The 23,899-nt window shown below is 38.8% G+C and overlaps 1 protein-coding gene and 1 pseudogene across 5 annotated transcripts in view; both read left to right on the forward strand.

Annotated features, from left to right (window-relative positions):
* The window catches only part of TANC2 (tetratricopeptide repeat, ankyrin repeat and coiled-coil containing 2), a 576,061-nt gene that overhangs the window by 215,112 nt on the left and 337,050 nt on the right, over nt 1-23,899 (forward strand). For all 5 annotated transcript variants that reach the window (XM_069076240.1, XM_069076241.1, XM_069076243.1 and 2 more), the window contains one exon: nt 21,296-21,478. In XM_069076240.1, coding sequence (XP_068932341.1) covers nt 21,296-21,478 — 183 coding nt within the window. The remainder of the gene's footprint in view (nt 1-21,295; nt 21,479-23,899) is intronic.
* On the forward strand, nt 10,066-14,293 carry LOC138152725 (cyclin-K pseudogene; annotated as a pseudogene).

The following is a 23,899-nucleotide window of genomic DNA, read 5'->3' on the forward strand; positions in this document are numbered from 1 at the left end:
CTTGACCAGGGAACTCTGGAATTTGGCTATAGTATTCTTGGGAGTTTTCCTTTTGGGAGATGATCTGTGGATTCTTTCAATTTCTATTTTATCTTCTGGTTTTAGAATATCAGGACAGTTTTCCTTGATAATTTTTTGAAGGTAATTTCTAGGGTCTTTTTTTGGTCATGGCTTTCAGGTAGTTCAATCATTTAAAAATTTTCTCTCCTGGATCTACTTTTTCCAAATTAGTTGTTTTTCCAATGAGATATTTTACATTTTCTTCTATTTTTTCATTCTTTTGGTTTGTTTTATTGTTTCTTGATTTCTTATGAAGTCAATTAGCTTCCATTTACTCCATTCTAATCTTTAAGGATTATTTTCTTCAGTGAACTTTTGGACTTCCTTTTCTATTTGGTCAGTTATGCTTTTTAAGGCATTCTTCACCTCATTGACTTTTTGGACCTTTTATCATTTGACCTAGTCTATTTTTTAAGGTTTTATTTTCCTCAGTATTTTTTTTTGTGTGTTTGTCTCCTTTACCAAGCTAATGACTTGTTTTTTATTATTTTCTAGCATCACTTTCATTTCTCTTACCTCTTACCTCATTACCTCTACTTCTCTTTCTTGATTTTCAAAATCCTTTTTGAGCTGTTCCATGGCCTGAGAACAATTCCCATTTTTCTTGGAGGCTTTAGATGTAGGAGCTTTGACTTTTGTCAAAGCTTTGACTTGTTGTCTTCTTCTGAGTGTATGTTTTGATCTTCCTTGTCACCACAGTAACTTTGTATGGTCAGAGGTTTTTGCTTTTTTTTTTTTCTGTTTACTGATTTCTCCAGCCTGTTGCTTCACTTTTTAACTCTTTGTTAAGGTAGGGCTCTGCTTCCAAGGTGGGGGATGAACTGTCCCCAGCTTCAAGGGTTTTGTACAGCTGTTTTCAGATATACTTCTAAAGACTTACAAGTTTTCAGTTCCTCAAAGGTGGTATGATCTAAAGAGAGGTGTTTATTCCTCTCCTGGCCTGTGCTTCATGAGTGACTACAAGCATTCTTTTCTGCCCTGGAACTTTGAGGATGGTCCCCACCTCCACTGTGGCCATAAGCTCTGCTGTGATAATACTCCTCCTCACTCTTGGACTACCACCTACTATTGCAACCTGGATTCAAATATGAGCAAAACAACAGTCCTGCACCAGTGCTATCAAAAAGACCAGGGAACCACTTGTCTGATCCCCTTATTGTCCATGGGCTGAGAGCTCTAGAAGCAGCCAGTGCCATTGCCACTGTTGACTCATTCACTCCTAAGGCCTGCTTCTGGTTTGCTGGGGCTAAGGCTGTGCCTGGCTCATAGTAAGCACTATATCAATGTTGACCATTATTATTATTTTTAGAAGGCATTCCCTTCAGGTGGGTAAATCCACTTAGGAGACCAAATTACATAATCAAAAAGTTGCTTGAGCATAGAACTATAACAATATACAATAACCTAGTGGTATATTCTTAAGGGTATTCTTAGGGTAACTTACAAACCTCAAAACCATTGGTGACTTAGAGAGTTTCCTACCCCATGGATGTGAAGACTTCCCCTGTCAGAATAAGTGGATGAGAACAATTTGTTCCAGCAGCCAGGAAGGCAGGTGAAGCAAGCAGACATTGAAGACACCAAGGTCATCCATTGCATCTTAGGGCAATTGCCAGTCATCTCGACTTTTGTCTTGCCTCTGGACTTTGATGACTCTGGAAGAGAGAGTGAGGTAGAAGACTTTGTGCAACACTACCTCACTTAAGTCCAATTCGTGCATGAGTCAAGACATCAACCCCTGGTGCCACTGAAAACGAAGGACAGGCAACATACATCATTTATAGGCTATCTAGAAGCAACCAGTAGACTAGGAAGCAGATTAGAAAGTAGATTGCAAAAATACAAGGAACATGTGGAAATCAATAAGATTTACAACAAATTAAAATAGGGAGACTTTTAGCCAAGATGGCCATTTTGAGGGAATTGTAATAAAACTGCCTCTAGCCCCAGAATTCTGATTTCTTTATAGTCCTCACTGAACATCAGGCATGTCCTAATTGAACCACACAATCTGACTTTAACCACACTACAGGCCTTCAGACTCAATCATAAGCCTCAGGGAACAGCAGGCCCACTGTCCCTACCTAGCTGCTGCACCCCCTGACTCAATAACCTGATTTCCTCATATGTGCCTCACTGCCTCACAAGAATAACAGGTACGTCCATACACTCAACCACAACCACATCCATCTAATCTCAGGACCACAATAGCCAGCCAATCAGAAAACAGCACCACCAGGATGCCCTAGAAGGATGTGGACTCCAAAACAATAGAAGGAACTTTCCCTAAGTGTAGACATCTTTGCAGTAATATTAAAGAACTGACCTACAGTAAACTTATGACATAGAGAGGCTTATTATACTATCATTACCATACATACATGCTGCCCGCTCCTCCCTCAGCAGATTTTTCTGTATGTATTGTAATTGCATGTGCAGTTCCATGGAGGCTGGGACCCCTCCCCTATTACCTAATCCCTTAACAAGCCCTGCCCTTATTACCTAAATTCCTTAACAAACCCCTCCTGCCTTTTTCATATTTATAATTTCTGGTGTGTAATCTACATCATTACACTATAAAATGGCCTGATTTCTCTTACTAAGTTGCTGGTTCCTCTTGAAACTTAGCCTACTAAAGGCATCACTCCCAATAAATGCCTTCACTTGCATGGGAGGTGGTCTGAGTCTGAATTTTTTGAGAAGGACCCCACAACACAACACAAAACAATTTGAGTGGGGTTTTTGGGTGATGTGGTTACTAACACTATATCTTAAGATGCAAAAAGAAGGAAATAAAGACAGAGCATTCTCCAGAATCCAGCAGGTCTGTAATGTAATGCCAAGGAAAGGCAACTTCCCAAGGTTCAGAATACCAGCATAGGTGCTCTCCATTTTATTCAGTGACAAACCAAGAACAGAGAAGGTCAAAACATGACATCATTCAAAATACAGCATTTACTAAGTGTGATTAAATAATCTCCAAGTCCTACCCCACCCCAGGACCTTCCAATCATTCAATCAATTACAAAGTCCCAGTTCTAAATACTACTCCACCCCTAGGCTGTACCTTTATTTAGTCCACCACAAAACCCCTCTTCTCAAATGGAGATTAGTTTCCAAACATAAGTAAAGTACCTTCATTTGTTCAATCACAGAGCACAAAAAGGTCAAAAGTTCCCCACCCCTGGATCACAATTGAATCTACCCCAGAGTTACATCAAGTTTAAGCACAGCACTTAATACCCAAATGGAGGTCTTTTTTTCATCTAGACAGGAGGCAAGTTCTCAGCAATCTTAGTTCCTGGGGAGACAAGGCTTAGCAAGGCCACAAGATACATTGCCAGTCCCTTCATTAATTCATCCTCTGTCTGTAGAACAGTCCTAGAACCCCTGAAAACACTAGCAAAACTCTCTCCCAGGATTTCTGTAAACATACCACAAGAAAATCCTTCTTCAGGGCTTCTGAACCACCAGAAAGGTTCTCAGACCCCTGCAACAACAGCACTGTCCTTCACCAGTGGACAGTATTCACTCTGTCTGCAGGACAGTCTCCAGACCCCTGCCACAACAGCACTGTCCTTCACCAGTGGACAGTATTTACTCTGTCTGCAGGACAGTCTCAGTAGCTCTGAACCAACAGGAAGCTTCCCAGACCCCTGCAACAATAGCACTGTCCTTCACCAGTGGACAGTATTCACTCTCTGTCTGCAGGACAGTCTTAGGAGCTCTTAGCCAACAGCCAGGTTCCAGGACTTCTTCAACAAAAGGACTGTCTTTCACCAGTGGACAAATCTGGCAAAACAACATCAAAACAGACAAAGTACCAGCAAAACAGCCATGTCTCCTCAGTCCTTGGCAGCTCAGGGGGCAGGTCTCAAAAGTCCAGGGCAATTCAAAGTGGCCCCCAGCAATTCTCTCAGTCTCTCTCTGCCTCCACGAGGTGCTGCTTCCAAAAAGTTCTTCTGCCTCTCTCTTGTCTCTCCAAAATCTATGTCACCAGCTCCTCCCAGTTCAGGACTTTCTTTTCACATCAACAAGTCCATCCCACAGGTGGGATTAACAAGCTCTGGGTTTTAACACAATCAATTTGAAAACCAAGCCAATATAGGGGAATCTTTAATTGCCATTACTATCACAAGATCTGAGCCCTGGGAGGTAGAGGTCCTCATAGGAACTGGGAAACCCAGATCAGTACCATGAAGGGCTGACCATTTCTCCCAAAAGTACAGTAAGGGGTGGTACAAAGCCTCAATTCAAGATGGTATTCCTCTGGTTGTTAAATCACAGAGTAGATATATAGAACCTTTGGGTAGAAGACCAAGACCTGTTTACATTTACCTGGTAAGTCATGCAATATACTTTTCCAGTCCTCTTATGGAGATAGCTTAACAAGACTGCAATTTGCTGCCATTTCATGGTTTAGAGTCTGGCCAGACTTCAGCTTCCTCCTGATGTGAGGGCAATAGTTATATAGATATCACTTTGATAACTTTGATGGGCCCTCATTCCTTCATTGTTTCTCCTTTGTTCTCAAAGAGGACCATGACAACAGGCAGGTGATGTCATGACTTGAAAGTGAATTGGATTTAAGTGAGGGAGGGCTATGCAGAGTCAAAGGCCTCACTGTCCTCTGAAACCATCTGAGTCCAGTGATAAGATATAGATCAGGGCAACTGGAGATGCCCCTAGATCCAGATCCAGTGAGAGGTCTTGGCCTTTTTAAACTGTGGTCTTTCCTAGGTTTCACTTTTTTTTTTTTTTTGCTTTTGCTTTTTGGAGGAAGAAGGCAGGGCAACTAGGTCCAAGTGACTTGGCCAAGGTCACATGCCTAGTTTTTGTGTTAAGTGTCTGAGGCTGGATTTGAACTCAGGTCCTCCTGACTCCAGGGCCTGCACTCCATTCACTGTGCCACCTAGCTGCGCCTCCTGGGTTTCACTTTGACTAATGAAATATGCATTTAGTGATTAAGGGTAGGTAAGAAGTGAGACAAAGAATGACCCCATTTACCTAGTCAAAAAAAAAGTCAATCTGGGAAGGGAAGACCTTTAGGATTTCTAGCCAAAACAGAAACAATTGTTATTTATACTCATTCTGATCCATCTGAGCCCAAACTGACCAAGTGAGACTTGGGTTGGGACCTATTGTTGGCCAATCAATGAGAGCCAGAGTGATTTGGGTTTAAGGCATGGTCCTTAGAAAAGAAATCTTGTGAGGTTTAATTGATCAAAATTTATATTCCTTTGGGCAGAGCAGCTGCAGGTAGGGGTATGATTCCTTATGTGAACAAACAGAGAGGAGGGAAGGAAAGAAGGAAGGAAGGAAGAAAAGGAAGAGGGAAAGGAGTGAGTTGTGTTGCTCAACTAGAACTGGCAATTGGGTCCCCAGTGGGGCAGTTACTACTACTCACATGTTGATTGTTGTTCGTCCTTCTTTCTCAAAGAGGACAGATGTCTTGATTGCTTGGTGATGTCATGATTTGTAAATGAATTGGATTTAAGTGAGGTGGGGTTATGCAAAATCACCAGCCTCACTTTCTCCTTTGGAGCCATCTGAGTTCAGTGGCAAGATATAGATCAGGACCACTGATGATGGCCCTGATGCAGTGGGAGACCTTAGCCTTTTTAATGGTCAATAGCTAGTGCATTCTCAAAAGAATTTGCCTGATAAACATCCCTCTTATGACTGTAAGAGATGGCACAGAACAGGAAGGCAGGCTGTGTCACCTACAATAAATCCATCCTACCCTATAAAGATATATTATTGATGGGATTAAGGTACCAACTCTTTGGTCACTCTTACTAAAGTGTGACTTATCAAACCAGTAACTCCCCATGTGTGGTGATTTAAGATTTTCAAATACCAGAGGAAATGACCATGAGCAACTTGGACCCTAAAAAGGAAGCTATGACTACTTGATATGTTAATTGATTCCCTTGATATATTAATTGATCAATTATGCCAAGATGATTGGGCAACTAACCATGATAAAATTAATGGCCCCACCTTTCAGGTAAATTTCAGAGGCCACAGTGAGGGGAATCCCAATAAGATATTCCCATTAAAATCAAGGACAGGGTCCTTACCCTGCTACCTTCCCCAACACCACCACTAAGAAGAAGGCCTAGCACCTAATTAGGCTCTTTGAATACTGGCAACAATATATCCCGTACTTGATAATAAATCTACAGCATCGATGTAGATTGGACTCATTGACAGTGGGACATGACTAGAGTGTGCTTGCCCAAAAGGTTTTTGAGCTGAGTACTAAATTGGAGCCATGCTGAACTACATCACATTTGAAAAACAGTTCTTTGCTTCCTTCTGGGTCCTAGTTCAAGCTATTAGACTGACTCAAAACAGCCTCTCTGGACATACTCTGGGTACTTTAAGACAACTGTAGCCAATGAGAAGGCCTGGTAGAAACTCTGAACACTGGCGAAACAACTGATATGGTTAGGACATGTTTGATGTGATACAATTATTCCTAAGAGTCACAAATTGATGGGCATGCAAGGCATTGCAGAAATACCATTCCTGAATCTGTTGAGTAGTACAGTAGAAACAGTGGTGTTCTTTTGATTTCTGGTATCACAATAGGGTAAGATGCAGCAAAGTAAATCAGCAATTTCAACACTTCATCTGCTGGAAATTTGTCCTTATAAATGGTACTCATCACAAAAGGGAAACAAAACCATGAATCTACATGAAATTAACTAAAGGTAGGGATAATTATGTGCTGATACTGTATTGTGACAAAATTGGAAATATGTATTGCCACTTATAGGTAATTATATCATACTAGATACCCCCAGTACTAACACAGAAAACAACATACTGCTAACCAGTGCAGGTCAACTGTTACAAATAACTTCAATTACTGAGCATAGGTTAGACAAATTGAGAAATAAAAAGAAAGTACTATCTGATGAGGGAAAAGTTGAAGAACCTGAAATCAGTGGAAATTTTCAGTTAATATAAACTCCAGAGCTTTGATTTAATAATGAAGCAGATTCTCCCCCCCCCCCCCCCCCCCCCCCAAAAAAAAGGCAATGTCTCAAATGATATTGAGAGGGAATTGACATACTTAGGCCAAAATTTCATTGTTTGTTTGATAGAATGAATTCAACTAGCAGATAAACCATACCAATGAAGAATCATTTAATAAAGCTAGTATTAGCTTTGACCATCATGAATAAATATATTCTTTTACTTTTTAAAAAAATAAAAAGTGGAAAAGCATTTTACAACCCTCACAGACCAGTATATTTGGCAACAACTGCAATGGTAAGACCTGTTGGTGGAACTTTCAAAGCATAACTAGTCCAATAGATGTCAAACATCATTATGGAAGAAGTGACATAAGAGAACTATTGAAGAACTTCCAAAAAGCCTTGTAGATTAATCGCATTGTGTAGATGTCACTATCTAATCTACACAGAGTAGAAAAAATGAACACTCTGTTTTCCAGTTAAAACAATAAAAACAAAATAAACAGAGCAGAATTTGGAAAACAAGAATGTATCAAAAAGTCTAATTTCTCTTAATGAGCCATTGAAAGTAAGAGTCAAAGCAGCACTAAAAAAAAAATCATTTATTAAAAAGTTTTAAACAGATGCCTGAGAAGTGGAGGAATCAGGAGGGAAAACACCCAAAGGAGAACATGGAAAATTTCTGATCTTCCATATGGTTATAAGAAGTCTTATGGGAAGAAAAATGCAAATCAGATCAAACAAGAGGCAGTACATGCATCATTAACATCATAAACAAAACAGTAATATCAGTGGAGATGACTGCAACTCTAGATTCTCTGCAAAACCTGAAGGCTGTAGTGCCAGTTAAGATCCATAATTTTGACTTTAAACATTTAACATTTGTTTGCAAATTACCCTCACAGTACTTCATTTGCTTTCTCTCAGACCAAGTCTGATCACGCCTTTCTTTTTTTTTTTTTTTAACATGATAAAATTTAATAGGTGTAAATGTAAAGTGTTATGCTTAGGTAAAAAAAAAAATCAACTTAGGACAGAGAATAGCTTCAGAGTTGGAAGGATGCCAGAGCTGGTCAGCTCCTCAGAGACCTTCTAGTTCAACCATCTCATTTTACAGAGGCCAGGAGAAGGGAAGGAACACCCAGGGACAAAGCAGGAGTGCCAGGACTTGAATCCAGGTCTGAGGACCCCAAACCTAGGACTCTGTTGACTCCACCACCCTGAACTTCACATGTACAGAATTGAGATCCGATGTCGTCATTGTAGACAGGAAAGTTGATTCTTGTCTAGTGGAACAGCGACAGAGGCATTTTCCTCCCAACAACCGTTGGAGGAAGGGCAGGCTGATTGGGCTCCAAGGTGAAGCTGAGCCCAAGCCCCAGCCCCTCCTCACCTTGTTAATGGCCTCTTTGATATAGGCATCCCGCTGGTCTTTTCTCAAGATGGCTCCAGTGAGAGGGCAGGTAAAATAAACCCCACTCACAGACAGGTTTGAAGACCCCTGCTCCTTAGCTTCGGGTACCACATTGGCTCCAGAAGACTCAGCACTCCCACTAATGGTGGCTTCTGCTTGTAATTCCTTCTTCACTTGGTTCCGGATAGAATCTTGGGATGTGGGGCCCCGGGACCGTGGTTGCTTCTGCTCCAGCCTGGCCAGCGCCGCTGCTGCTGCCATTTGGGCCTCATTGGTTGGTCCTTGGCGGGATTGCTTAGTTACTTGCTGGCTCTGCCTTTCCCTGGTGACTTTTTCCCCCGCCGTGTTCGTGAGTTTCTGCCTGGGCCCCGCGCTCTTGAACTTGATGTCTGCCTTGATCTCCTGAAAGAATTTTTTCATGGCGGCCGCGGGGAGGGGGGGAGAGGGGCAGCGGTGGCGGGGGCTGGGACAGGCCCGGCCGGAGCACTGAATCACGCCTTTCTTAATGGAAGGTATCACTTACTAAAAGATAAGGATGATAACTATTCTTCTAAAACATAGTTCAATTACTATTTGAGTTTGTTATACAAAGCATTTACATCCTGTATCTTACAGAAATGCATAAACACACGAAAGCGAAAACATCTGAGGAGCAAAATGCATATGCAAACATGTCCCAGTAGTGTAAGGAACAACTTATTATTGACTCAATAATTATTGGAACAAGCCACACAAAAGCAACCTTTATACTTCCTTTATTATCACAAAGCCTTTAAACTAATTTCTACACACATGGTTTATTCATTTATTGCACATATATAAAATAGATACAAGTAGAGGAAGAACAATAAGGTACTTGATATGCTCATGGAAAATTGTTCCCTTAGCCACCAGCAAAGTCATATCGAGGAAAATTAATGTAAAATGTAGCTTTTTGGGGGGAGACAGTTTAATTTTTTATGTTCTCTCTAGTCTAACATCTGTTATCATCTCTCCTAAATTGAAATATTTAGTTTACAAATTAAAAGAGTCAAACCAGAAATATCATATTAACTATTAAATATGGGTTCACCTAAATTAAACAAGCCCCCAAACCTACAGAAAGGCAACTGTTTTAATCAATTCAAAAGCATTTATTTAGGGCTTATTATATGCCAGGCACTGTGCTAAGTGTTAGGGTTACAGAAAAATGAAAAAACAAAAACAGTCTAGGAGATTGCATACTAATAGGGAAAACATCATTTAAATAAATAGGTACTTGTATGATAAAGAATAAAAGGAAAGCAACCTTAGAGGTGAATGTTCAAGTGACTGGGGGTACTAGGGAGGTTTCATCAGATGGTCTTTGACCTGAGTCTTGAAAGAAGTGAAGAATGTCAGAAGGTAGAGATGAGGTCAGAGAGCATTCCAGGGATGGGGGATAGCCAGTGCAAAGGCATGGAGATGGGAGATTGAGTATTGCGTTTGAAGAACAGTCACATAGGCTGGTATTGTTGGATGTTGATGTATGGAAAGGAGTAAAGTATGAGAATACTAGAAAGCTAGGAAGAGGGTAGATTGTAAAGAGCCTTAAATGTCAAAAAGAGGACTTTATATTTGATCATGGAGGTAATAGGGAATCATTGGAATTTAATGAGCAATGGGTGAAATGGTCAGACATCTGAAAAGCAGGTGGACAGCAGTAGGAAAAGACGGAGGGAGGGAGCCTTATTCCAAGGATAATTGCAAAATTCTATAATCTGCTGAATCTTTCTCTAATAATATCAAAATATCATTTGGACTTAATAAATGTAAAATTCTGTGGTTATAAAAGATAAAAGTCTGAAGGCTTTAAGCTTAACTCTGGAGGTCAAGCTGAAGAAGTAAATAAAGAAGATATCTGCAAATAATTTGGTCTCTTCTAGACAAGACACCCTTTCTTTAAAGACACAGAATGATGGGCCTGTGTATATTGGACTTATTGGCATGCTGAAATCAGAGTTGAGTTAGAAGAATATATTTAAAGTGGTTAACAACTATGTAATATGAATCTTCACATACTTTCTCAACTCTAAAATGTACTACAAAAGAGTTGAAAAGTATTATAACAAATACCTGTAATATTTACAAAACAGAGGGTATGTCATTCTAAGAGAGATATTTGCAGTTTACCACTTGTATACAATAAAGGAAGAAGAGAATTGGTCATTGCAGTCCAGGAAAAATAGATTTAAAAAAAACATATACATTTGGAACAAGCAGACATCACTTCACCAAGTATTAGTAAAATGCCAACAACAGATACTCTTTGTTGGATCTATCTAATGTAATTAAATGTGTTTCACTTCCAAATGGATCCTATGCAATGTCTAATAACCAGGAGGTGAATCAAAAGATCCTCCATAGGCTATATCTGCATGAACTCAACATCCAAGATATTGACAAATATGCGTTGAACAAAAGGCCGTCATTGAATTTAAAAAAAAATTACAATGATGGTTCATGAAACTAATCCCGGAACCAGATCATCAACACTAGAAATTACTGGTCCTTAATGAACCCAGACCTACTGTCTAATCTAAATACTAGATTATTTGAGGAAATGCTAAAAGCTGTACAATACCTAGAAGTTAAAATTATAAATCAGAAGCTCAATATCTTTCATCAGCTAATAGATGACAGAAAATCTACACAGAAATAAAGATGGATCTGAACATTTGATGAAATATTAATTGATCATGAGTAGGTTGAGCCAATATAATAAAAATGATGACTACTTAATTTGCTTACTTAGTGCTATACCTATCAAACTACCAAAGAATTACTTTATAGAGCTAGAAAAGATAATTACAGAATTGATTTGGAGGAACAAAAGGTCAAGAATATCAAGAGATTCAGTTTTTTAAAAGTGAAGGAAGGGGACCTAATAGGATCAGATCTCAAACTGTACCACAAAGCAGTAATCATAACAGGCTGTTACTGGATAAGAAATAGTTGTTGATCAATCAAATAGATTAGGTATGCAATATATAGAAATAACTCAGCACAGTAGCCTAGTTTTTGACAAACTCAAATATGCTAGCTATGTGACAGAAATTTCTGGGAAAACTGGAAAGCAGTCTGGCAGAATGTCTGCATAGACCAACATCTTACACCTTATACCAAGATACTTTCAGAATGGGTATGTGATTTAGACATAAAGGGTGATGTCTTAGGTAAATTCGAGGAGCATGGGAAAAAATTACCTGTCAGAGATATGGATAGAGGAAGAGTTCATAACCAAATAAGAGACAGAGAGCATTAATGGAGGTAAAATTGATCATTTTGATTACATTAAATTAAAAAAGGTTTTGCACAAACAACAACAGCAACAATGCATCCAAAATTAGAAGGAAAGCTGAAGGAACAAGGGGATTTTTTTTAAAAAACAAATTTCTCGGCTAAAGATCTCATTTTTCAAATATATAGAAACAGCCAAATTTATAAAAAGAACCATTCCTCAGTTGATAAGATGGTCAAAGGATATAAACAAGTAGTTTTCAGAAGAAGAAATCAAGCTATCAGTAGTCATAAATAAATGCACTAAATCCCTAATAATTAGAAAAATACAAATTAAAACAAATCTTAGGTACTGCCTCACAATCATCAAATTGGCTAAAATTAAAGAAAATGGGGCTCCCTAGCACTCCGCGTCCAAGATGGCCGCAGTCAGAGATGAGAGACGTCACTAAATAGGACTTTGTGAGGTGGCAGATAGCATGATGAGTAATGTAGTCCTACAACCTTGGCCAGTTCAACCCAACTTCAGCTAAGTCATTGTCTTTCTTGAGGAAATAATTTAGACAAGAAGGTTCCTTGTTTCTACGGCAGTGGTCTTTATTCTTGTTGTAAAAAATACTCTGGAAGAAATAAATCAGTGTTCATCATTGGTGTTGGAGGACCTGGATTTGATTCCTTTCCACTCTGTCATCACAGGATTCTGACTTTCTCAGGAAACCTTTTGAATAAGAACAAGTTTATTTCAGTAAATAAAGGAGAATAAAGAAAATTCCAGCCCTTCAGTAAGTTCAGCAAACCTGGACCACACAAAACCATGCTGGTACTCATACACCTTCACAATTAGAAGGACTGTATCCAGCTACTGAAGCCTGGTACTGCCGAGAGGGTGCCAGGTTCATCTTTGACGTAGGAACACATTTGGGACTACACTATGATACCATGGCTACTGGAATAATTTATTTTCATCACTTCTATATTTTTCATTCTTTCAAACAATTCCCAAGATATGTGACTCCTAAAAAATGTAAAGATATTATCAAAACAGCTCGTAGCTTATTAAATGTACAGTTTGGTCAGTTTGGAGATGACGCAAAGGAAGAAGTTATGGTTCTGAAGAGGATCTTATTACAGAGCATAAAGTTTGATTTGCAAGTGGAACATCCCTACCAATTCCTCCTCAAATATGCCAAACAACTAAAAGGTCATAAGAACAAAATTCAAAAATTGGTTCAAATGGCGTGGACATTTGTAAATGACAGCTTGTGTACTACATTATCCCTACAATGGGAACCTGAGATCATAGCAGTAGCAGTCATGTACTTGGCAGACCGTTTATGCAAATTTGAAATACAGGAATGGATATTAAAACCAATGTACAGGAGATGGTTGGAACAGTTTGTTCAAGATGTACCTGTTGATGTACTAGAAGACATTTGCCACCAGATCCTGGATCTCTATTCACAAGGAAAACAGCAGATGCCTCATCATACGCCTCATCAATTGCAGCAGCCACCAGATCTCTTCAGTCAACACCTCAAGTGCCCTCAGTACAACAGTCACAGCCACAACAGAAGGAGTCCCAGCAGACAGCACAGCAGCAGCCAACAGCAGCAAGCACAACAATCTAAGAAACCATCTCCTCAGCCTAGCCCTCCCAGGCAGGTTAAATGATCAGTGGTTGTTTCTCCTAAAGAAGACAACAAGCAGAACCACCACCATCTAAAATCCCCCAAATTGAGACCAAACACCCACCAATACTACCTGTATATCCACCTCCAGAATGTAAGCCAACCCTCACAGCTGCAGTTTTAATGGGAGAGGGCGAGCAGACCAGCACAGTGGAGACTGGAGATTTACCAAAAGTCGAGATTCCTCCTCCCAATCATCCTGCCCCTGTATATCAGCCACCTCCTCTTCCTCACTTCCCCCCTCCCCTTACCACCTTCCAACTACATTAGTAGAATGTCACCTACAACTTCCTACATGTCAGGAGAGGGTTATCAAAGACTGCAATCCATGATGAAGACAGAAGGATCAGCCTATGGGGCTCTGCCTCCAGCATGTGGACCACCCACTCACTTGCCATACCATCCTCACATATATCCTCCTAACTCTCCACCACCTGTCCAACCTCCCCCAGCATCATTTCCACCACCCAACATTCCTCCACCAACTCCTGGATATCCTCCCCCACCAACATACAACCCCAACTTCCTACCCCCATGATTGCCTCCAACTCATGCTGTTCCTCCCCACCCTCCTCCAGGGCTTGGGATGCCTCCTGCCAGTTACCCTCCTCCAGCTGTGCCCCCAGATGGGCAACTCCCAGTGCCACCTCTCATCCCCCCACCTGGCATGCCTCCTGTGGGAGGATTGGGATGTGCACCCTGGATGAGGTAACATGATGCCTCTTCTCCCCCTCACCCCTTTTTTTAAAACTCAAAACCCAATTTTTTTCGTTGTTTTTTTTTATTTTTCAAATGCTTTATTAACTTCTGATTTACATCATTCATTTCCGCCAGATATTGAGTTACAAATTTTCTCCCCTTTTTTCCACTACCCACTGCCCCAAAATAGCAGTCCCACAGGATATCCCCTCCTCCAATGTGCTCTCTCCCATATTTTCTCCCATACCCCTTTCTACTTTTCCAGTGGATCTCTATGCCCCAGTGCCTGTATATCTTATTGCCCAATTACATGTAAAAAAGTATGTATTATAGCATATATATATATATATATATATATATTTGAATGTTTTATTTGAAAACTTTGAATTCCAGATTCATTCCCTTCCTCCCTTGTCACCCACCCTTACTGGGAAGATAAGCAGTTCAGTATAGGTTGTACATGCAAAACATTACCATAGTAGATATATTGTAAAAGACTGACTATATTTCCCTCCCTCCTATCCCACCTCCCACTTGTTCTGTTCTCTACTTTGATCCCATCCCTTTTCAAAAGTGGGTGCTTCCAACTTCCCTCCCCCTCAGCCTGCCCTCCCTTCCATCATCCCCCCTCTCATCCCCTTCCCCCCCTACTCTCCTAGGGGGTGAGATACCTTATTTAGTGTGTATTTCATTCTCTCCTCAAGCCAAATTCAATGGGAATAAGGTTGACCCATTCCCTTTTGCCTTCCTATTCTTCCCCTCCATTGTAACCATTTTCCCTTGCCTCTTCTATATGAGATAGTTTACCCCATTCTGTCTGTCCCCATCTCCTCTCATTATATTCCTCTCACCTCTTAATTTCACCTAAGTATCATCCCTTCCTGTTAAATTGGTCCTGTGCTCTCTATCTAGGTCTACCGGTAAATATATATACACACATTCACATATGTATTCATATGCCCATATACCCTCATATATAGACACACACACATATGTATACATATATTTTTTTTCTATTCCCTTTACTACTGAGAAAAGTTTCATAAGTTACAATTATTGTTTTTCCATGTAGGAATGTTAATAGTTCAACTTTGATAAGTTCCTTATGATTTCTTTTCCCTGTTTACCTTCTCATGCTTCTCTTGCTTCTTGTATCTAAATGTAAAATTTTCTATTCAACTCTGGTTTTTTCAGCAAGAATGCTTGAAAGTCCTCTATTCCACTGAATGACCATATTTTCCCCTGAGACATGATACTCAGTTTTGCTGGGTAGGTGACTCTTGGTTTTAATCCCAGCTCCTTTGCCCTCCAGAATATCATATTCCAAGCCCTTCGATCCCTCAGTGTAGAAGCTGCCAGATCCTGGGTTATCCTGATTGTGTTTCCACAATATTCAAATTGTTTCTTCCTGGCTACTTGTAATATTCTCTCCTTAATCTGGGAATTCTGGAACCTGGCTATAATATTCCTAGGAGTTTTCTTTTTGGGATCTTTTTCAGGAGGTGATTGGTGGATTCTTTTAACCTCTATTTGCCCTCTGGTTCTAAAACTTCAGGGCAGTTTTCTTTGAGAACTTCTGGAGGATGATTTCTAGGTTCTTACTTTGATCGTGGCTTTCAGGTAGTCCACTAATTTTTAAATTCTCTCTCTTGGATCTATTTTCCAGGTCAGTGGTTTTTCCCATGAGATAGTTCACATAGCCTTGTATTCTTTTATTTGTTTGGATCTGTTTAACAGCATCTTGATTTCTCATGAAGTCATTAGCTTCCATTTGCTCCAGTCTAATTCTGAAGCCATGATTCTCCTCATTAAGCTTTTGAGATTCTTTTTCCATCTGGCAAATTCGACTTTTTAAGGCATTCTTCTCTTCAATTGCCTTTTTGAGCCTCTTAGTCTATTTTTTAAGGTGTAATTTTCCTCAGTCTGGCTGTTGACTCTCATTTCATAATTTTCTTGCATTGTTCTCATTTCTCTTCCCAATTTTTCCTCCACTTCTCTTATCTGCTTCTTAAGGTCCTCTGTGGCCTGTAACCAGCTCATATTTTCCTTTGAAGGTTTTGGTGCAGGAGTTCTGACTTCACCGTTTTCCTCCTGTTCCATGCCTTGCTCCTTCTTATCCCCAAAATAGGAGTGTAATGTTGGAATCTTCTGTCTGCTTTGTTTCCTTTGCCTGGTCATGTCATCCCTCAGTCATTTGACCCCTGGGCTTTTTGCCACAGTAGGACTCTGCCACCAGACAGGGGAGCTTTCGTCCCAAATGTTGAGGTTTTCTCATCTGCTGGAGGTATTAGGTGAGTGCCCTCTCTGAGGTCTCCACACGCTCTGGTAAGCAGGACACACACCTCAGGACCTCCACCCTAGACTGCAATCCAGATTCAGGAATGTTAAAGCAAGAGCGATCACCCCTCAGACTGGTGCTTGGTCCCCCTATACACTGCAGGCCGGGAGCTGAAGCTGCTAATTGGCGCTTGCTGGCTGTGCTGAAGTCTCAGTGGCTTCTCGCCCCAGGGGCAAAAGCCATGCACTCCCTCTTACTGGGTCCCAAAGTCCAGACTGCACTGATCTCTCACTTTGTCCTTCGCATCTATGTGTTGATAAATCTGGAAACAGCCACAGCTGCTGTTGATCCGGAGTCCTTCAGGCCGGTGGCTGGTCAGGCCCAACCTGGGGCTAAAACCTCCACTCATGGGGCTTGGACTTGACTCCCAGAGTGCTGCGTTGGCTGATTCCTGCCTGGCTGTCCTCAGCGGGAGGTTAGCTTCTCTGTGTCATTTTGTGGGTTCTGCAGCTCCAGAGTTTGTTAAGAGTCCCCTTTTTACATGGATTGGGAAGGTGGAAGCTGGTGCAGCGGGGAGGTCCTGCTTATACTCCGCCATCTTGACTGTATTTCTTCTTTCCTAAGATTTGGGGGAAGGGCCACAGGGGAGAAAGAATTTGGAACTGTAAATAAAATTTTAAATAAACTAATAGATGACAAGACCTTGTCCTACAAATATAGACCCTAAAATATCTTTGAGAATTAAAATATATTGTACCACATTGTCTCAGGTTAATTTGTTGCCCCAAATTATTAGAATGTATCTATGATACGTAAAAATTTTAAGATTTTTAATAGAGGTTGCTGTACTAAATATTCATAATTTTCAAGGTACATGGATTGAAAAGCTTTCAAAATAGAGAACTAGAAGAAAACCAAAAAAATGCTAAACATTTTATCCCTGTTTTCTTGTCTGCTTCTGTGTTTGTGAAGATTCTTTCAGTGAACCTGTAGAAGATGAACTTATATGGTAATTTTTTATTCAGCTTCATAAAGCAGGTTGTTTGTACATCTATGTTCAGTATTTTACATAATTAATTTTTTTTTAAGTAAGTAAGGATAGGTAGGTGGCACAATGGATAGAACACCAGCCCTAGAATCACAAAGACCTGAGTTCAAATTCATTCTCAAACCCTTGTATGACTTACTAGTTGTATGACCCTTGACAAGTCACTTAACCTCAGTTACCTTGCAAATAAATAAATAGAAAGGATAACACTTAATCCCAGGACTATTTCTATCTGAACGCTGTCTAAAAATAAAAATGGAAAGAACAAGATGTATAATAAGAATAATTGATTGAAACAGTATCACAAATACCTATAGGTTGCTAAATTTAGTACATACTGAATGAATGATTTGTTCACTCAAATTATACAATCTTGGGTGGTTCTTCATAAACCCACAGATGACAAATCACCATACTAGATGTCCAAACCTTTAAATATCCTTGGATGTTCAAAAAATAATCTATTGGTACTGCAGCATGCCATAAAAATCACTCTTAATCACACATTGACCAACAAAGATTTAAGATTAGTCAATAAGATTATCAGCATCTTTAATGGATTTAATTTCATGGATAATTGCCATGATAAATACTGATATTTGGAGTCTACATAAAAAACAGTTCTATAAAAAAAAACCACCTATACAGTAATGTCATGAACACTTCATATGAAATATGGTATTTTTCAGGGAGATAGATTGAACTTATATAGTTTTTGCTAAACTTAAACTAATTAGCATTTCTCTAAGTAGAACTAAGAATGTTTCCAAATAAAAGATGAATCAAAGCATTTTATTAGTCACTAGCTGTATATGAATCACATCAAGTTATGTGGCTCCACTGAAAAGGGAGAGTATAAGCATTTATATAATAAATGTTATCTCATTTGATCCTTATAATAGCCCTGAGGTACATGCTATCATTATTTCCATTTTACACTTGAGGAAACTGAGACAAACAGAGCTTAAATGACTTGCCCACAGTCACGCAACTATTGTCTGGGTTTGGATTTGAGCTTGAGTTTTCCTGGCTCTAAGCCTAACTCTCTATCCACTGTACCACCTAACATCTGCATTGAGAAACAAATTTTCCAGCTCCTTCCTCTCACAGAATTGTTTTCTAATAATATCAAAATGTGATTTGTACTTAAATTTAAAATTTTAAATGCATGCTAATGAGAGAGACTGAAATTTCTAATCTTGAATTGGACATTACATTGAACCAGTGGATGAAAGCCATATCTACAGATATCCTTTTCTCCTCTTGGCACAACACAATGAGCTTAAAGATACTGAAGAGAAGATTTTGGCTCAATATGTTGACACTTACTAGTATTCTGAAATCAAAACTGAATCAGAAAACAAAACAAAACTCATTTAAAGCAATTAACACCTACCCAGTAGCAGTCTTACTATATATAACTTGGAATGGTGAAGTTAACGACAGGTTTAAAATATGTCCCAACAAAATTCATACAATATTAACAAAACAAAAGAGTCCATTACCAAAAGGTAGTCTGGAAAGATGAATGCTTCTGAACTATCAAGGAGTATGAGGGATTCTTAAAACACATGATAAATATGTCAGACACTTCCTGAAATACTTTTGGAAAAAGACATCAGTTGAATGAACAGATAACAGGTACACATTAGATTCATCCAGTGTAATGGAAGATGATTTAATTGGAATTTCTTGAACTTTGTTGTGTCATGGACTTATTTGGCTGTCTATTGAAGCCTAGAGACTCATTCTCAGAATAATGTTTTTATTAGGATTACATAAGACTACAAAGGAAATCAATTATATTGAAAGATAGTTATCAAAATAGTTAAAAAAAAATAAAAAGTTCTTGAATCCCAAGTTAAGAACACCTGCTCAAATGGAGCCTATGAAATGACTAAGTTCCAAGAATGGCATTAAAAGGCTTTCTATGGACAACATCTGTATGAACTTAGCCAACAATATGTTCAAAAAATAAATAAAGAATGAGACACAGGCAGGTGAGGTGTGCAGATTTGTTTGTTGAAGTGAAGGGATTTATGATGGGAACTAGACACCCAGACATTGCCAGCTAGAAATTGCAGAAGGGGTGTACTTAAGAATCCCAGATAAATGATACATATTGATTATGAAAGAAATGGTTGAGATAGTGCAACATTTTGCTGCATGCTTGTAATGGGAATTTGAAGATCTTGCCTGTCCCTTAATAGACCTAGGGGGGAGTTTGAAGACCACCCCTGCTTTGAAAGTAAACTCTGCCCCCTAATAGGCTGAATGTAATCACATGGAGCCTGTGGTGGGAGGAGTTTTGCTGAAGGGTAGCAGAGCCCATAGGAAGCTGGTGTTCAGAGGTAGCCAGATGGTGAAGGACAGAGGAGCTCAGGCAAGGAGATAGAGTTTTGTGAGTAAATACTGATCTTGTATTGGTTTGTGGGAAGGCTAAAGGATGGCATGGCTCTCAGTGTTATTATGGCTTCTGAATATCTTTGGTTCTATGATGGAATCAGCTTACTGGTTTTGGGATTTGGTTTTCTGGTATTTAAATAAAATCTTCAGTTCTATCCTCTATCTGGAGAATCTAGTATATTTTGTGATTGAACGTCATGCAATACTTATAGTCATTGTCTTGATCATGATCGTGGGCACTATAAATATTGCATTGGTGCTACAGTGCTGCAAAAATTTAGCACCTACTGAACACCTACTAAGACATGACCTGGAGGCTGGAATTATACATTAGAAGCTCACTATCTTTCATAGACTTTTAGGTGAAAAATCCCCATTCTACAAATATAGACCTCTAAATATCTAGAAGACTTCAGCTAATAATAAATTGACTTGGAACTGTATTATTATCATAAATTGAACTGTTACCAACAGTTGCCTGGATATGAATATTGATCAATAAAAACTCAAGAACAACATCTTTAATAGATGTCACTTTTCCATCCCAAATACTTTTAACTTTTAAGGTTCATCAGGGAGGAAAAAAAGCTTTTAAGGTAGAGAGAACTCATTGAGAAACATAAAAACTTGTGGGAACAAGATAAGGAGTGTGTGTGTGTTTGTGTAATCCCTGTTGTCCTCTTGCTATTAGAATTGTATCAGATAAGCTTTGAGTGATGGTAACAGAAACTAGTTTAAATTCTAATACTTTTATTTTTCTTCAAAATGTAATTATTTCATCTACCTGTACAATAATCCATAGACCATTAAGAAAAGAATAATAGTAGGATTATAACTTCTAACAAGACCATTTCTATGTATACTCTATTTATTATAAGAACAAGATGACAACAAAAATTTTCTGTGGGGATATTGCTGGTGGGAGCTGGATTAGATCCCATGATATTTGGCTGCAAGTATATTACTCATACATTGAGTTTAGCACCTGTCTTACCCCATGTTGGATTATGTGGTCCTTGGCAAGGATTAAGATCAGGTATATTAACCTTCTGGGACATGAGGAATAGCATTTAGTGCACTAGAGCAGTAGTTTTTGCTAAAAATACTACACTTGCAACCTTTGAAAGAGTTGATGCCCTTCCTAAAGTTTTTATGCCCAAAATATCTACAGTCATGGAATTCATGTCAACAAATTTCGAGCAATAGTGAATATGGTAGTATACATATTTATTTTTATAAATGTTTATAAATTTATAAGTAAATTTATTTAAATTTTACAAATGTTTTAAATTAAAAATAAAAAGCTGTTTAATGATTCCTATGCAGGATGGTTCATTTATCGGTTATTAGTTACTATTAGTTATATCAGTGATCCTAAGGAGATGAGATAAAATTTTGGTAAGACAAGAAGGAAATCTTATTAGCCCCTTTGCTTCATTCCTTTATTTATCTTAGGTGGCATCTCCACAGAAAATGACTGTACTTTTGAACCAGACTATGCTATCCCACCACTTCCAGTGACTGAAGGTATGCAGCACATTCGGATTATGGAAGGCATGTCCCGCTCTCTTCCATCCTCCCCCTTACTCACCCATCAGTCTATCAGTGTTCGGCTCCAACCTGTGAAGAAGTTAACTGGTAAGGACTTTGAAAATAAACTCAACTAGGTATTTTTTTTTTAAGCAAGTAATGTAAAATTGTAGCTGATATCTCCCTCTGCATATGTGTGTTCAGGTTTTCCCTCCTTGGCTTGCTAAAGTTACAGAATCCTGTGACATCATACTGGTATTTGCTGTAGAAAATGGCTTTAGGGAACCTCATTTTGACAGATTGAGTTATCTATTTTCTAGATGATCCATCTGTTGTGGACAGATTTTCTAGTATTTCAGGAAATTCCTAATATTGCCAGAACATACTGTAGCTTTGTTCTCATTTATCAGCTTGTTCATGTCAGATTAACAGATTGAGACATTTTGATAGTTTAAGTAATTTTCATTTTTGCTTTAGGATAGTAGGATTGGGAATTCAACAAAGGTATATTAGTCATAGTTTTATATGAAAGAATGACTTTTGCTTATTTCATGTCAGTTTTTAAACACTATTTTAAGCACTCTGGTTTCTGTTGTAGATTATTCTGTCTTCTTAGAATACTTATTTTAAAATAAAACTTTCCCACATTATCTCAAGGTATACTGTTAATCATAGCAAGTGACTCATGGGGGAATTACATCTATATAAAGTCAATTATCTCCTCCCACTGTAAACTTAACATATGGTTTGTTTAATGAGATAGTTTTGACCATTTTACAAAATTTGTCACATTTGGAAATGTCTGGTGTTACTGTGGCTTAGTTATATTTCCACTAAGAATATCACTGTATTTAAATGTAGATACAGAGTTCACATTCAAAGGAAATATTCAAAGTAAACCAAGATTTGACTTTTAACAAACTCCTGAACAATATGGTCTACCCTATGCCTTTCATATGATGTATTTTACAGTAAAACATAGGGTAAATGCTAAATTGTAATAGTGATTACAAGAAATGGCAGAAACAAAGCACAGGATTTCTAAATTCTTTCATGAATTTAAAATGGAACTTTATTAATGTTGCATTTATAAAGTGAGATGCTGAGATAGAGTCCTGATTTTGGATTGTAGTTTTACAATGTAGTAGTGGTACCTGTTGACTTTTTTTTTACTTTTAATCATCTTGTTATCAAAGCAATTGACAGAGTCAGAACCTACTTTGTTATGGCTATTTATTGTCTTTTAGGTCATAACATGAAATCGGATCATCTCATTTGCATTTTGCCAAAATCTCTTTCTTCCTTATAGTGGAAATAAAACAGACTTGAAGGAAGGTCTGAGCTTTGACGAGAAATGTCAGTCCTATGAAATATGTCCCTTCTAAAGTTAAAAGTGTTCTTGGTGTTTCTCTTGGTAACACAAACAGCTATACTTGTACTTGTCAAATGGTGCCTCATCATGATATACACTGATGGGGATAGCAAGAGAAAGCTGATTTCCGGGTGATTGGGATCCCTATTACCTTCAGTTTAGGAATTCTTATTCTGGATTTTTGACATTTTAACATACACAGCTATATGTAGACTTTTTAAAAAGGGAAATAATGCTGTCACAGTCGAGAGATCTGCTGTTAAGTGCATTAATGAATTTGTGCATTAGGGGTTAACTTTCATTGAGGTCCCAGATTGCCATGTGAACTGCTGAATTCTCCTTGTGGAGTGGTTGAAGTATGTTTAATCTGTCAAATAGTTTTATCTTCCTTCATGCAAAGCCTGTCATGTCAAATTACTTCAAGATTAACAGTGAAATCCACTACATAAAAGAAAAATGTCTCCTTTAAAAGATGTCATAGATTACTCCATTATTTTGCATCTACTTTTCTATCAACTGAAGCATGAAGCAATTCATGAGTATCTTCTCTTTTTTCGTTAGGATTTGAGGTAAAGATTGGTGCTATTCAGCTTATTCAGTTATGTTCACAGTTCTTTTCCTTAACCTGTTTATTATGAATAAGCCAAAGAAAGTGGAAGAGTGATGGATTGATTGACTATAGATTAATTTCCTGTAGGGGAAAAAAATCTTAGATGGCATTATTCTTTAGATTGCTATAGCTTTACTTATTAAAATACCTCTTTTTGGGCTTCTAAGACTTGTGGTTGTGGTTGTGTGGTTATGGTTTGTCCTTCGTTCTTGAAGAGGACCATCATCAGGAAGAGATGCCGTGACTAGGATTTGAGTGAGAAAGAGCTGTGCAAAGTTGCCAGCCTCACTTTCTCTTCCAGAGTGGTCTGGGTGAAGTAGCCAGATATAGATCTGGACAACTGGAAATGGCCCAGGAATGCAGTGGTCTTTTTAAGTTAAGGTCTTTCCAAGTTATCACTTTGCTTGAAGCAAGACCCATTTAGTGATTAGGCCTCTTTAAAAAGTGAGTCAAGGGATGACCCAAGAAAGGAAGGAGGGAGGGAGGGAAGGGAAGGGAAGGGAAGGGAAGGGAAGGGAAGGGAAGGGAAGGAAGGAAGGAAGGAAGG

Source organism: Petaurus breviceps, unplaced genomic scaffold (assembly GCF_028583685.1).
Source record: "Petaurus breviceps papuanus isolate PSGF00001 unplaced genomic scaffold, PetGlider_PUasm1.0 90925, whole genome shotgun sequence".
NCBI lineage: Eukaryota > Metazoa > Chordata > Mammalia > Diprotodontia > Petauridae > Petaurus > Petaurus breviceps.